Source organism: Alosa sapidissima, chromosome 4 (assembly GCF_018492685.1).
Source record: "Alosa sapidissima isolate fAloSap1 chromosome 4, fAloSap1.pri, whole genome shotgun sequence".
Lineage (NCBI taxonomy): Eukaryota > Metazoa > Chordata > Actinopteri > Clupeiformes > Clupeidae > Alosa > Alosa sapidissima.
In genome coordinates, this window is record NC_055960.1 from 3,817,261 (window position 1) to 3,831,377 (window position 14,117).

Consider the following 14,117-nt stretch of genomic DNA (forward strand, 5'->3'; position numbering starts at 1 on the left):
GGAAAGAATGGGAACTATCCATGTGATGATGTCGTTCTTCTAAGTGTGAGCGAGCGTTCATGTGCTTTGCTGTTGGAATGTGGGAAAACCATTGATGCCACCACAAAGGTTATAACATATGGAGCCCCTAAGGGGATATTTCATGAGCACATGAAAGTTTTGCGTGAGCACATGAAAGTTTCGAGTGAGCCCATGAAAGTTTCACATGAGCACATGAAACTAAACTTTAGATTTGTTTTTGCTCATGTCCCCTTAGGGGCTCCGTAATAACATACACACATTAATCCTAAATAAAAGACTGCTCAAATGTATGATGGTGAGAGGCGCTTTTGAAAGAAGATAATATCTTTATAATAGCTTTGACAAAAACTGCTAATTGCCCAGTTCACATTAAAATTGTTGGACATCAGTCCACGTGGACTACAATTGAACTACTAAATGATGACAAATCAGGTAGCGTTCACAAGGATTTTCCCGCTGGGACAAATGTTTTTCCTATTATTCCCGGACCCCAAACTATCTAAATCTGACCATGGAGTTGACTTTGGCGGAAAGCTGAAGGTGATTGCTGATAGGCTGTCCCAATCAGTGGCGCCTGCACAATCCAATCACGTTGGATTGTGCAGAGAGGGAAACAACAAATGAGGGTTTCCGAGATTTTTGTTTTTTCCTTTTTTTTACAAAAAGTAACGGGTACTCACAGTTATGGATAGAAATGTAGTGGAGTAAAGAGTACAATATTTGCCCCTCAAATGTACTTGAGTAAAGTCATAAGTACTCCCCAAAAATGATACTCGAGTAAAGTACAGATCCCTCAAAATTGTACTCAAGTACTGTACTCAAGTAAATGTACTTACTGTCCGGCTCTGGCAGTTAGCTAACCTGCATTGAAAACCAAGCTATATCAATGTTATATAGGATCGATACTTAATGTTGGGATATTATCTCATGGCCCAAATATTACCTAGGCTATTTACAAATGACAATTATTGGTCAGTAATTTAGAGACTTGTTGTTTTAAGAATTCCAACACAGGAGATAGAAATCAGGCAGTTGAGAAGAAAGAGGAGAAGAGAGGGAAATGATGGGTGAAGGGCCCTCCCAAGTGAGAGTCAAGATGTAACACTCACTGTGTCAGATATAGCCTACAAGCTCTGCACCCTGTGACCCTGCAAATTATGCAACATTTGCTAGCTGATGAGGAGAAGCAGCTCATTCTTAATAACAGATGGGGCAGGGTCCAGTATAAATATCCTAAGCCAATTTGGGAAAAGGCTCAGATATTCAGGTGCATCTAAAAAAAATAGAATATTGTGGAAAAGTGTGTTGGTTCAAGTTATAAACAAAACATGTTTACTGAACAAATATAAGGTTGTTGGCAAAATTATCATGATACCCTTTATGTTTCAGCCCTCTCTATGGTTTAGTCTTGTGCAGGCCTACTTGCTAAATGAGCATGTTTTATGCTCTAGTAAGTATATGTAATGTATACAATTAGTTTCCACAAAATGAATCAAATCATCATTTAAAGGGTTAATTTTTCCTTTTTTTCCTCGGAAGGAAAAGAGGATCTCGGAAGAACCCCCTAGCTTTTTAGAGTGCCCAACATTTCTAGCGACGTGACCTCGGTATTTGAAAAATCCTGGCTACGGCCTTACAGAGCATGCTTTTATTTTGACGAAACACACTGTTTCTTCTAGGCTACGTATTTCTTCTATCTAGTCTCCTAGTCTGTATCCAAAATGCCTGTTTGTCCCCAGATTGGTGTTATCAGAGAATGTCTAATAGGAAGACGGGCTCTGGTATTATCGTTGTTATTTGTTTGTAAATTATTACATGCAGCCAATCACAGAGCGACAGAGCCTAACCAATGAAATACATCTTTACGCATTTCTGGTTCCTGCGCGTGTGCTCCTTCGAGTCAGTTGACAGTAAGTTTTTGAGACTGCAAATATTTCCCACAAAGTTAAAACATTATTGTGTATGGCATATCTTTTAGCAGGCTGTCATCGCCGTTTGTGTAAGGGATTATGTTAACACAATATGTTAATTACGTTGATACGCTAACCGTTACTGTCTTAATCTCAGTGGATGCTAATGTTAGCAAACACAACCTCAGGCTTTTTGGGGACACTAGTCAGTCGTTTGTGAGCTATTTCAATAAGTTTGTTGTAGATCATTAGCAAAACCAGTGTAAACTACTGAATTATAGGGTACTTGTGTTTCTATAGTGTAAACGTTGCGTAATGGAAATGTCTTGTGATGCATGCAGCAGGCCACATTAATTCACCGTTTGCGGGGCAACAGCATGTCCTTTTTCTTGCGTTTGACCCGATGAGAATGTTACACAATTAATTTATCAATGCATTGCCATTGGTTTAACCCCAGCGATCCTTGTTTGTTCGAAGGGCCTAGCATAACTAAGTAAACTGCGGCGTGCTGACATAATGGAGGAACCCGCGGCTTTCGAACGGCTTGTGTACAAAAATGCTTCAAATTTCCAGTATATGAAGATTTGTCTGTAAGTTTGAGCATGATAACCTTTATTTGCCATGGTCATCTCTTTCTCTCTGAAGGTTATAATTCCCCATTTTTCAGAGTTTGTGAAGTAAGCCGTAGGCAATGTGTCCGTACATTAATTACCTATTTCTTTCCAACTTTTTCTTGAAGATGGTCCCTTCAAAATGCACCATGCGGTGGTTTATAACCTGATTGCCCTCAGTTATGCTCTAATTTAATGTGCAAAATGGTCTGATATTTTCGTGTATGATTAGAGAATTGAAGAATGGGAGAAGAAACATTGAGTCCGCTCAGTTCAAACAGCTTATCATCTCTGGTCTGAGACAGCTGTATGGAGAGGTAAGAGTTTGTGACTCATAAAGTGTACCTCACCCATTCTACTCATACAAGTATATTTTCCCCTCAAATAGAATAGTACATGAGTCAACAAATGGCTCGCTGTTCTTTTCCTCTTGAGCCTTGAAAGTACTTTATAAGGTTGTTTAAATTGTGAACCTGTATGGCAGAGCGACAGATATGACCAATATTTATTCTTTTTTTTGTTGTTACATTTAGGTGGGGGCAGCATTCCCATTTGACCTGCTGAAGTTTGATCCAGGTACATTGACAGGCATGCTCCGTGTATATAACAGGTATAGCAACCATGGATCTATGCAGTGTCATACAAGAGTAATAAATGGGTTGATTTGCCAGTACCCCTCCTCAGCATGTCAGTATTCCACCACTTAAAATATGCCCCCCGTTTCTCCTTTCTCAAACGACATTCACATAATGTCTGTCAGTAAAATCAAACAATTGCCTCATAACAGTTTCACCTCAACATCAAACAATGTCAGAGTGCTGATTCAATGTGTGATTGATTATTCCCTTAATTTTTTTCAGCATATGTGCATTGCTTTGTTGGAGAGGTGGATCTAAACTATATTTGTTGGGTTTTATGGTTATTATGGAGTATATGGTATGATTTTGTATATAATTATACATTTTTGTTTGTTAAATTGGTTATTTTCTACAGTGGCCTTGTGAAGCTGTGGAGTGCCCTAACCCTCATTGGATCTTACCAGAATGAACTGTGTGCAGTCAGAGTCACTCAGGTAAATGAATACTCACTACATCATTTCATTAAAATCATTCAAATTAAATAAAATAATTTTAATTTTTGCTACAAAAATTGTTTTCTCAACAAGCGCTTGACCAGGAAAGATCCTGTAGTCTGCCAGATGGGCTTTAGATGAGCCTAAATATAGAAAGGATGCTGACATTGAGTTTTACATTGAACTTGTCTGCTTCCCCCCCATATCTATTGTTTTTGTATATTAAACCATGTTTATACATAGCGGGGTATTCAGAAAAATGTACATTTTCCTCTTCTTAGTTTTAAAAAATAATCCGTTCCCACCGACGCTTAAAACAGCTGGGGAAGAGTGTCGGAAACACCTCGAGCAAACAGGTGGCCAATCAGAGAATTCAAACAAACGAGGGAACAACACATCACATCCCCTGTCTACATGCAAACGTGAAACCGGAGTTTTCTCAAATTTCCACTTTGGCTGGCGTTTTCAGAAATAATAGTTTTCAGTGAACCTCAGTTTTCGTGTAAATGAAAGGCCAAACCGCATGAAAATATATGCGTTTTTCCTACATATAAAAGTGGTCTTAGGCAGACCTTATCCTTTACATATAGGACTAGTGGAGAAACTTGAAAACTTCCCTAAACAAACACTTATGAACTTCCTATAATAAATAGTCTTTGTTTTCAGATAACATAATTATTTATGAAAAACTTCAATAGTTGCATCTAATGAACATCTCTCTCTCTCTCTCTCTCTCTCTCTCTCTCTCTCTCTCTCTCTCTCGCTCTCTCTCATACAACATGCATACAATGTTGCTCCATTGAAGTGTTGCTCCATTGTAGAAGAGCCAAAACCCAAGTATGAGATGTAATAATGCATTATTCTAAGCTGCTCCAGTTAGCTTGCCTATAACAGGCAAGCAATTTATGTGGCCCACTACAGACACATTTTGGTCCACATAAGACCACAGTGGACCCAGATTTTTTTTTCTTGAAAAATTATCTTTCAGCATCTTTAGTATTATGGGCACAGAGCATCTGGTCCTGAAAGTGAGGTGTGTGAAAATGATGAATTTCCATTTCTAAATTAATGTATTTGTCAGATGTCAGATTTGCATACTATTATTGGGGCAGCCATGGCCTACTGGTTAGTGCTTCGAACTTGTAACTGGAGGGTTGCCGGTTCGAACCCCGACCAGTAGGCCACGGCTCACGGCCGCTGTTGTTGCAGGCAGCTCACTGCGCCGGGATTAGTGTGTGCTTCACCTCACTGTGTGTTCACTGTGTGCAGTGTGTTTCACTAATTCACGGATTGGGATAAATGCAGAGACCAAATTTCCCTCACGGGATCAAAAGAGTATATATATATATATATATATATATATATACTATTTGAGCATAGTCATTGTGTTAAGTCTAGCCTTGGACTAAAAGAGAATTTTCCCCATGGAGAAAAGTTTTTAGTCTTGGACTAGGCACACTTTTGTCAAGTGTGAAATGGAGTGCAAATAGGCCTACTTAACGTTACTGACTTTTTTTCCCCCCAGGTCTCTCCTTTTCTTTTAGCATTGTCTGGAAATAGCCGTGAACTGGGACTTCACTAAGCTTCACCTACAGTACAAGTGGAAAAACTGCTCTTGACCTAGCACCAAGAAAAGAGTTGAACATGAACATTTTAAGGAGAACTGTTTTCATGAAACCCATATACCACACAATTAATTTGGCTTGGTGTGGCAAGTTGAAGCCTCCGTTGACACAGACTTGCAGTCAACGACTGCTATATGTCGGGGAAAGAGCTTCTCTTGCCAAAGCTTTTAGTGCAAGAGATGTTGCTCTTTTTGCTGAACTAACTGGTGATACAAACCCCCTTCACCTCGATCCAGACTATGCTAAGACCACCACTTTTGAAACTCCTATTGTTCATGGTGTTCTTATTAATGGGCTGATTTCAGCGGTTCTAGGGACAAAAATGCCAGGAAAAGGCTGCATATTCCTCTACCAGGAAATTCGCTTCCCAGCACCCCTTTACATCGGAGAGGAAGTGGTGGCTGAGGCAGAGGTGAAAAAAATAAAAATGTCATTTGCTTTTATTTCTGTTTCATGCTCTGTTAAAGATAAGGTAGTTATGGAAGGTGAGGTTATGGTTATGATGCCAGAACATGCAGATAGGTCTTAAAGAGAAAAAGAACCTTCCAATCATGTTTTTGTTGTTACTGTGGTGTCAAATGTATCTTTTTGACCTAACAATAAATGGAAAATTAAATTGGATTGATTTCGTCTCCAGTATCTTTGATCTATTGGGTGGATTCCAACTGTAAGCCTAAATGTGTCAATCAGATTTTTCCAGGAAGTAGGCCTATCGACTAGTTTGCTCACAGATGTTCTTGAGTTTCATTCAGGACTGGTGAGAGGGAATCAAATAGTGTTTGCGCCTGCGCTAGCCTATTATGTTCTGTGCTGCATACATAAATTAGGTATATTTAAATGTAAATATCTAATAGTAACATTTATTGAATGTAAACCTTATTTCCGCCTTGTCTGATGTGCGCTGTTGTAGCCTATCCGGGTTAGGGCGGGTTTAGACGATCTGTAATCGTCAGTGAAGTAGCACTCTGGCGGAGACATCCTGACTCAGTGCCGGCCCCCCTATCATAATGGTGGGAACTGCGTGCAGGGTTTGCTGAATTGACAACTCAATTTCCCAGTCTTATAACGTGAGAGCAATTAATTGAACGCCAGTATGGCGTTCATGGAGAAACCATCACCTGGGGAGGTATTGCTGGACGACACCGTTACATTGACTGCAGTTATCGAAGCAAGTCAGAATCTGAACTCTCATACGGTAAGTGTTTAGGTCGATAAGGACCTGATACATGATGATCACGGGATTTCACGCCGATGACTAAACGAGGCCGCCTTGAGAGATCGAACAGCCGGATTGTTCGGACAGTTGTTTACTTTTCGCTAACGTCTCACATTATTAATACCACTTACATAGGCTAGAACCAGCTTGAATGAAGTCCAGTCTAGTTATTAGCCAGGAATCAAGCTAGCTATTGGCTCACAGTAATAACATTAGTGCTCTAGCGTTAGCTATCGCTAAGTTCACTAACATAGTGACAGCCAGTATACAGTAGCATGAAAGCTAATCAACAACTGAGCAGCAGCTGGTTTGTTGTTGACTGATGACCTGGAACATGGCAATAACACTAGAACTGTTCTATCGTTATCGGCGTTCATCAGCAATGTGATGTAAACTGGATTTTGCCTAACGTTAATTCTGACTGTCCGCTGATGGTTACTTTCGAGTAACGTTAAACCGCGCGTCGACAATTAACGCTATGTTAACGTTAACTGTCCAGTCGATAAAATATTTTAGTTATATGTAACAACACAGTTTAACGTTACAATTACACTTAAATGCTCAGCGTTATGCGCCAAAGTAAAGTGACATTAAAGCAACAGCTAACGTTAAGTTGCTAGCACAACTATGTCATGTTTTATGAAAACATCATTCGAGCGTATCCCAACCTAGCTTCTCCATTCAAGATCCTGGGCAAGCTCAGTGATAAATGTCCTACAAATAATTCTGCAGTGTCGTTTAAAACCATTGAGTAAATTTAGCCAGTGTTAATCTGGTTTGCTTACTTTGTTGTCGGTCGTGTTAACTACTAGAATGTGAGGTTGTTACCTCAGTCACAAGAAGGTGAGGTGGGTGCTGAGGGAAATAGTGATGCATAACGATAAGAAAACCAACAAACGTTTTTTCCTGTAAATTCTGTAACAGGTAGTTATAGGCCTCATCAGATATTCCCACTATTGCTCATTTCAGTTTGTGCTATTTAAATCGAGGACATTCGTGAAGAGTAATTTCTTTTTTAACTTACCTCGGGTTCATTAAATCAGGTGTCCCCTAACGAAAAAGAACAATAGGAAATAGTACTGTTTTGGGACCTATGAAGTAGACTAGGCTAGGCAAAGAGTATAGAATTAACTATCCAGGGCAAGGTTAAGGGTATTACAGAATATCATAGAAGTATTAGACACACATTCTGTACTTGAATGTTATGTTTGTCTGTGGACTTAAATTGGTAAAATATGTCTTGTCTTCACCGTGGGATAGTGAGAAACGTAATTTCGATCTCTTTGTATGTCTGGAACATGTGAAGAAATTGACAATAAAGCTGACTTTGACTTTGATCTTATAGTATTACTATAGTTCTTTCTTCGTAGGGTATGTTAAGTTTTATGCCAAATGAACATGGAAAAGGTCTGCTAACTACAACTAATTCAGACAAAGATGCTTCACAGCTTCACTATCAGTTCACTTCCACAGCTGCATGCATTATTTTTTCTTGACCAGTATCATATCAGCATCATCAATTCAGATAACAGATGTCAGCTTGTTTTTGTTCCCCTTTTGTTTGAGTAGATGTACAGTATCTTGTCATGTATATTGTGGTTGTGGAACTTACAGTACTAGGTAGGCCTCTGCTTCAGAGGACAGAATATTCTAGAGCAACCTTCAACTGCAACTTCCCAAAGCTGGGTGACAGCCATTTGCATGCCATCACAGAAACACATAGGTCTAGGCTTCCGTGTACTTAATGCTTTGAAAGTGAAATAATTGTAATTTTGTTTTATTGATCAATTACTTTTTTCTTTCAACTAGGAATACATCATTCGTGTGCAGAGAGGTGTCACAACAGAAAACAGTTGGCAGGTAGGTCAGTTTTAAACAGGTCTTACAAGACTTACATGTGCTCCTTGCTTCAAAGGTTTTTTTTTTTCTTCTTATTTATCTAACTTTTAATATTATATTCAGGTCATTAGGAGATACAGTGACTTCGATATGTTGAATAACAGCCTATTGGTAAGTTCTATAATCAAAGTATTCTTTGAAAACACATTCTCATTCTGTACCATTACCTTTGTTAACATGTGCTACATACTTGATAAAAGTGCTAGTCTGTCATATTTCATAAAAAAAGACAAAAAGAGGATGTTGCTTGCATGGCTTTTTGCTGACATTTTACTGACCAATTTCCTGAAGACCATATTCCTTAGCATAGCCTTCCATAGGCAACCAATTGACTATAATCGTCTGTCTTACAGATTTCTGGCCTCAGCCTACCTCTTCCCCCAAAGAAGCTCATTGGGAATATGGATAGAGAGTTCATAGCTGAACGTCAGAAAGGACTGCAGACCTATCTGAACTTCATCACACAGCACCACATCCTATCCAGTTGTGAGCTGGTTAAAAAGTTCCTTGACACTAATAATTACTCCACAAACTACACTGGTAAGGGACAAGATGACCTTAGATAAAGGGATATTCCAGAAAACAGGTTTTGTTTGAAGTCTGAGGTTATTAACCCTGAGATGAGGGAAATTCTGGGCTTTCCATTCCAATGTGAGTCAAACTCAGAATTAGTTACCACAACTGACACTGTGAAGCTTTTTTTTATCCATTGTTCCACCATTCCCTGTTGTTAAATCAGGTCAGTTTTTTAAATTGAACAAGTTAGGGTTAGGTTTAGAGTTAGGGTTAGGGTTGGGGTTAGAACCAAGTCCATTATCCACGCCATCCGTCATCTGGCTTATCCCGCAGTTGCCACTATGTACTGCATATAGGCAATAGTCATGCCTTTATAGCACGCAAAGGAAACAAGTAGTTCAGTTTAAAAAGAAGCCGACAGTTTGTTGTACTACTGTCTTTGGTCCTGATAGTGATAATAGTGGGTAGTTAAGTTACATGTAACTATGCTTCCTAGTTCAACTATCATTTACTATGGTTGTTATAATTACCATTAAAAAGAGCATTGATATAGAACAGACAAGCACATACTAGTATTAGAACTTCCAGATGGGAAAGTATGAAGTGAGGTCAGGTTGCCAGTGGCGCCCGTTGCCATGGTGGCAAACTCAGCTAACTCAGGTCAGCTGTTTTTGAACCGAAAGATTACATTTTTACCATATCAGGGTAGATCAACTAGAGTTCAGGGTTAGTCTCAGACTTTGTCAAACCTGTTCTCTGAAACACTACCCCAGTGCAGATGCACTGTTTTTGTACATGTACTGTTTCTATTATGTTTGTATTCTGAAATGACCCAATTTCTCTTTATCCTCAGAAATAGCCTTACAGCAAGTATCCATGTTCTTCAGGTCAGATCCGAAGTGGGAGGTTGTGGAGCCTCTAAAGGACATTGGTAAGTCATTTTGAAGGATCCTGCTCTGACCATGAGTCATCCTGGAAAACCTGAAAAACAGTTGAATTAAATGTAACTGTTTTAGCAGTTGTGTAACCCCTTCTTAACGGGTGTGTGCACAGGCACTAGTTACAATACATAAAACAATTAATTAAATGGCGCAAACAGGATCCTGAAGGTCTCAGCGGTGGAATGGTGAGCTGGCTGAGATTCCTGAATACCAGTAGGCTAACAATTACAGACAATAAATTCAATTGAATAGCGCGGTGCCTCCACTGTAAAAATACTACACTTACCGTATAGCTCGTGTATAGTGTATTCCTACAGAATTTAAATAATCAATGTGAAAATAATAAGACTAGTGGTGAAGGTAGTTAAATGAATTGCCAATACACCATAAGTATAATGAAATATAATAATCAAATATTTATTTAATAATAGCCACGTAATCAAAGTGACAACCCAATAGCTGAGAAATGTCAGCGAGCGAACAATTCACTCAAGGGGAAAACCGAACGTTAACGAATGGTAACGTTAAAGGTTAAGCTAAACAGACACCAGTGTGGAAGACAATACAATATACACAACTCAAGTTAAATCACAAGAATATACCAATCGCAACAATATTATTAATCATATATAATCAAATAAAACCCCAACCCCCCCCCCCCCCCCCCCCCCCAAGCGCTGGCCGTTGGAGCTCGGTGGTGCACAGGACGGCAGCTCTCTGAGCTGCAGGCAGGACAGCAACCGCTGAACGGCTCTCCAACTCGCCGGTGATCCAAGCAGAGACGAGAACGTGTGTGTCAGTGTAAGTGCAGTTGACGTTACTCACGACCAATCACTCAGAACCGGGAGATTCCGCTTAGTCCTGACTCAGGAATTGGAGGCAGCTATGTCCCAGCTAGCCGAGGATGCGACTCCAGTGGAGGATGTTGCTGCAGTCAGCCAGCAAACCTCAACAGCAGCGGGTAGTTGGCGGTTGGCACTCCGGTGGGCTCAGCACCGGAGGCAAAACGCAGTCGTCCTTAGAAGGTCTGGCTCCGGTGGGCCCAGCACCGAAGCACAAATCGAGTCCGTCTCCGAAGGAGAATGCAACAGGAGCTAGCAAGTCAGCTACCCAGGTCAGGATAGCTTCAGCTACAAAATAGCACTGACAAATAGCTAGCGGAAAGTCTGACCAGCACTTGACCGGTAACTTAAAAGAGAAGGAGTAAACAAGTACGATGCGCCGATGTTACGGAGGAAGTGGGCCTATGAACTTGTCCAATGGTCTCCACAAACAACAGGCAGCAAAGTATCCTCTCTCTCTCCAGTGCAAACCCGGACCGTGACTGATGAGCCTTCTCCTCACTGAGGTGATGGAACCTTCAGTTTCACCGCAATTTCGCGGGCATAAACAAATAACAGATAATGATTGGCTGCTTAAACAATTAAAATAAAAGCAAAACAAACAAAGACATTTGATTGGTTCACATGTATAGAATGTCGTAAATCACAGACGTAAGTAAATTACAAAGCATTCTGGTACATGGAGTAAATTTATACAGTAACAAAAGGGTAGTACAAGGTTATTAAGCATACTGAAAAACTTCAATTTTACAGGAGCTTACAGTTGTAATTTTTCCAGACATGGAAGACACATGGATATGAGAGAAAAAGTGAAATGCCCAGGAATATTTTGTGTTGGAAAATTGGGAAATTATTTCAACATTTTCTTATCCTTTAGCTGAGATGGACAGAAGCTCTATCTATCAGAGCTTCTTAAAACATAATGTCATCTAAAAGGGCCAAGATATGTTCAGGATAATTTCAAAGTGGTTGGTCACTTTGTGGCAATGCTGATAACACACACTCATCACATGGTAGCTCATGCTGGTTAGATGACATTGCAACTTAAGTGGCCTTAGGACATCAGCAACTGTTTACAAGTTTACAAAACATGTGAAATATGGTCCAGATAATATGGCAATTGGAACTATACATTTTTTTGTGTTTTTGTTCACTATGTAGTCAGCTTATAGGCTTGTTTTATCCTTTGGAAATAACTGGATAATTTTTGTATTGGGGGAGAGAAAGTGTTGAGGGCCGTTCACACCAGGAACAATGACTCTAACGAAAAAAGTATGAATGTCCGCACACAAACTACTGTAGAACTATAACAACATGAAGAACAATATAGTTGGGGATAACTTTCAGAGCGATTTTGAGAACTATAAAAAGCTGATCTAATCTAAAGCTGATCCAATCAAATTATATCAAATATTAGCCATCACATTCGTCAACATGAGAGGAGACTTTCCTTATCGTTGATCAGTGTGGACACTTATCATTAAAGTTACTAGTGCAGTCAGTGCCCGTTCAAACATGCCATTCCTGTAGAAAACCCGTAGCCCAGACAGTCAGACGTTCCTGTAATTTATAGATTGATAGTTATCGTATGTGAACGGCCCTTTAGCTATTCCACCAGAGAAGAGTGAGAGTGCTAGTCGACAGTAATGATGAGAACAATATTGATGTGTGTAGCAGATGACAAAAGCACTCACCCAATCTGGCTTTGATTGCACTTTTATTATTTAGGATCATTTCATGAATAAAATTGTGAGTTTTCATTAACATTAAATATGTGACCCCAAACTTTTGAACGGTAGTGTATATTGTGAAAGACTATTGTTTCTTGGTCCTTGCAGAATTACCTAAAACATTTCAGATTCAGATAGATTTATTCGTCACATACACAGTTATAATAGTGTACAACAGGTAGTGAAATGTAAGCCTGGTTAGCTCCATGACTATGTGAAATGAAAATAATATAAATAAAAGAGATAAAAGATTAAAAGCAATAGTTATTAATAATTAAATTAGGGCTGTCAAACTTACGTGTTAATTTCGATTAAATAATTACAGAAAGAATAAGTGCAGTCTGCTTGGTCCTGTGAATGAAGAAAGCACTGCTTGGTCCTGTGAATAAAACATTTAGCCTATGATTAAAAAAACGCCCAGACCACTCCTGTTGACAGGAGCATCATTCTCTACTATATCTGCAATAAGGAATTTCCGTTGCCTACCATAGGAGTTCATCAACAGGAGTATCACCTCAGTGCAAAGCAATCTAGAGGTACGAGTTAGCACACCTCTTGATGATAATGCTAGCCGCCAGCCTTGTTGAAGGGACACCAGGCAACGTTTTCGTGTTAATTAATCATCTTCGTAAGTCGGTATATGGTTAAATGACTCATTACGGGGCGAATGAAGGCTCTCTCGCCCGCCCCTACTGCCTGTAGGAAGAATATCCCACTTGCAAGTTTGGTGTATCCTACCCGCCGACCGAAGCAGGATCAGTTTACAGCACAGAGGCAGGCTAACGAAACGCTAGAGATTGTTGCAAACGTGTGTATAATGGCAGAGCCGGCGAAGAAGCAGCGAAAACCCTTGACGGAAGACGCAAAGAAAAGGAAAAGAGCTTCAGACCGAGCGAGGGGGAGTTTTGTAGAGAAAAAGCATCAGGCTTGCCTGGTGTCCCTTTAAAGTTAACTTTGCATAAAGTTAACTTTTGCATACTGTTTCCTACCCTATGACCGACTAACTAACTAACCGACAAACTCCCTTACTAAATCAACTACATTTGTTGCACGCTTGAAACAAAATGTCTTCAAAAATATGTTGTAGGTGGTTACATTTATTTCCATTCCAATAATTTCACACATTACATTTCCTTTCATTTTGTACGCTCCTTTTCTGTGTCTCATTTTTCCTACTGTTAAATTCATTCTTTTTCTACTTAAAGCAACACCAAAGAACTTTCCCTCTGTTGCACGCACGCTATTTGTTTATCCAGCACCGGCTTTGCAAATAACAATGTCCACAGACAAGGTAGAATATTTTGCATGACTTATAAAAGTACGATGTATTGCGACATCAGATGCAAGTCAAATTTGTAGTTTCTTATGTCTCATTCCATCGAACTACAGATCTGCTACCCGATCTGGCAAACTTACATAGTGCGGTTATAGCCGATAGAGGGCCGCGAAGCAAATGCAGAATTGCCGTTCACCCTGTTATGAGTTGATGAACCACTGAAACGATTTTGGAAACATTATTTTAAGGTATAAAAAAACTCTTTGGTGTTGCTTTAAAGAAGCCCTATGCAACAATTTTAGCAAAAATGACCTTAACTATGCAGGTTAAGAGTCGTTCTGATGGTTCTACAACACTTTTTGGGTCGTTTGGTGGGTGCTTCGTCTCCGCCTAGTGCTTCTCCGTGGAAAAAACGAATATGCAACTTTCTGGTTGCGGTCCGAACACATCCGGATGTG

At 39.7% G+C, this 14,117-nt stretch overlaps 3 protein-coding genes and 1 long non-coding RNA gene across 12 annotated transcripts in view; 3 read left to right on the forward strand and 1 right to left on the reverse strand.

Annotated features, from left to right (window-relative positions):
* The first annotated feature begins 1,807 nt into the window (after nucleotides 1–1,807).
* rpp14 (ribonuclease P/MRP 14 subunit) lies at nucleotides 1,808–5,275 on the forward strand. Of its 3 annotated transcripts, none has more exons than XM_042090075.1 (6): nucleotides 1,808–1,931; nucleotides 2,409–2,521; nucleotides 2,775–2,859; nucleotides 3,076–3,152; nucleotides 3,536–3,614; nucleotides 5,140–5,275. In XM_042090075.1, the coding sequence occupies exons 2-6, from the start codon at nucleotides 2,448–2,450 to the stop codon at nucleotides 5,194–5,196; spliced, it is 372 nt and encodes a 123-aa protein (XP_041946009.1). In that variant the 5' UTR covers nucleotides 1,808–1,931; nucleotides 2,409–2,447; the 3' UTR covers nucleotides 5,197–5,275. The 3 variants fall into 3 exon arrangements, with proteins under 3 accessions (XP_041946009.1, XP_041946012.1, XP_041946010.1); XM_042090078.1 differs by lacking the exon at nucleotides 1,808–1,931 and adding an exon at nucleotides 1,936–2,020; XM_042090076.1 differs by lacking the exon at nucleotides 1,808–1,931 and having other exon boundaries at nucleotides 1,940–2,521.
* On the forward strand, nucleotides 5,259–5,860 carry LOC121707461 (hydroxyacyl-thioester dehydratase type 2, mitochondrial-like). Its single transcript, XM_042090073.1, has one exon. It carries the CDS (start codon nucleotides 5,259–5,261, stop codon nucleotides 5,766–5,768), a length of 510 nt encoding a protein of 169 aa, XP_041946007.1. The 3' UTR covers nucleotides 5,769–5,860.
* Nucleotides 5,861–6,048: 188 nt separating this feature from the next.
* pxk (PX domain containing serine/threonine kinase) overlaps nucleotides 6,049–14,117 on the forward strand; it is a 44,949-nt gene continuing 36,880 nt past the window's right edge. For 3 of the 7 annotated variants that reach the window (XM_042090024.1, XM_042090025.1, XM_042090030.1), the window contains exons 1-5: nucleotides 6,050–6,434; nucleotides 8,265–8,315; nucleotides 8,418–8,465; nucleotides 8,708–8,894; nucleotides 9,724–9,801. In XM_042090024.1, the coding sequence (XP_041945958.1) occupies nucleotides 6,333–6,434; nucleotides 8,265–8,315; nucleotides 8,418–8,465; nucleotides 8,708–8,894; nucleotides 9,724–9,801 (466 nt within the window). In that variant the 5' untranslated portion in view covers nucleotides 6,050–6,332. Of the gene's footprint in view, nucleotides 6,435–6,518; nucleotides 6,845–6,899; nucleotides 7,299–8,264; nucleotides 8,316–8,417; nucleotides 8,466–8,707; nucleotides 8,895–9,518; nucleotides 9,597–9,723; nucleotides 9,802–14,117 lie in introns of those variants that run through there. The other 4 variants (XM_042090029.1, XM_042090027.1, XM_042090026.1 and 1 more) reach the window with 4 other exon arrangements.
* LOC121707471 lies at nucleotides 8,217–11,205 on the reverse strand. Its single transcript, XR_006031333.1, has 2 exons — nucleotides 10,637–11,205; nucleotides 8,217–9,851 (listed from the first exon to the last, which is right to left on the reverse strand). It is a non-coding gene; the product is annotated as an uncharacterized LOC121707471 (long non-coding RNA).

Bases quoted from the DNA above. Each gene is read 5' to 3' on its own strand.
- rpp14 (XM_042090075.1), top strand. From the start codon at position 2,448: ATGGAGGAACCCGCGGCTTTCGAACGGCTTGTGTACAAAAATGCTTCA. The intron at 2,522-2,774 runs GTAAGTTTGAGC...GTGTATGATTAG, and splicing joins CAGTATATGAAGATTTGTCT to AGAATTGAAGAATGGGAGAA. The intron at 2,860-3,075 runs GTAAGAGTTTGT...TGTTACATTTAG, and splicing joins TGAGACAGCTGTATGGAGAG to GTGGGGGCAGCATTCCCATT.
- LOC121707461 (XM_042090073.1), top strand. From the start codon at position 5,259: ATGAACATTTTAAGGAGAACTGTTTTCATGAAACCCATATACCACACA.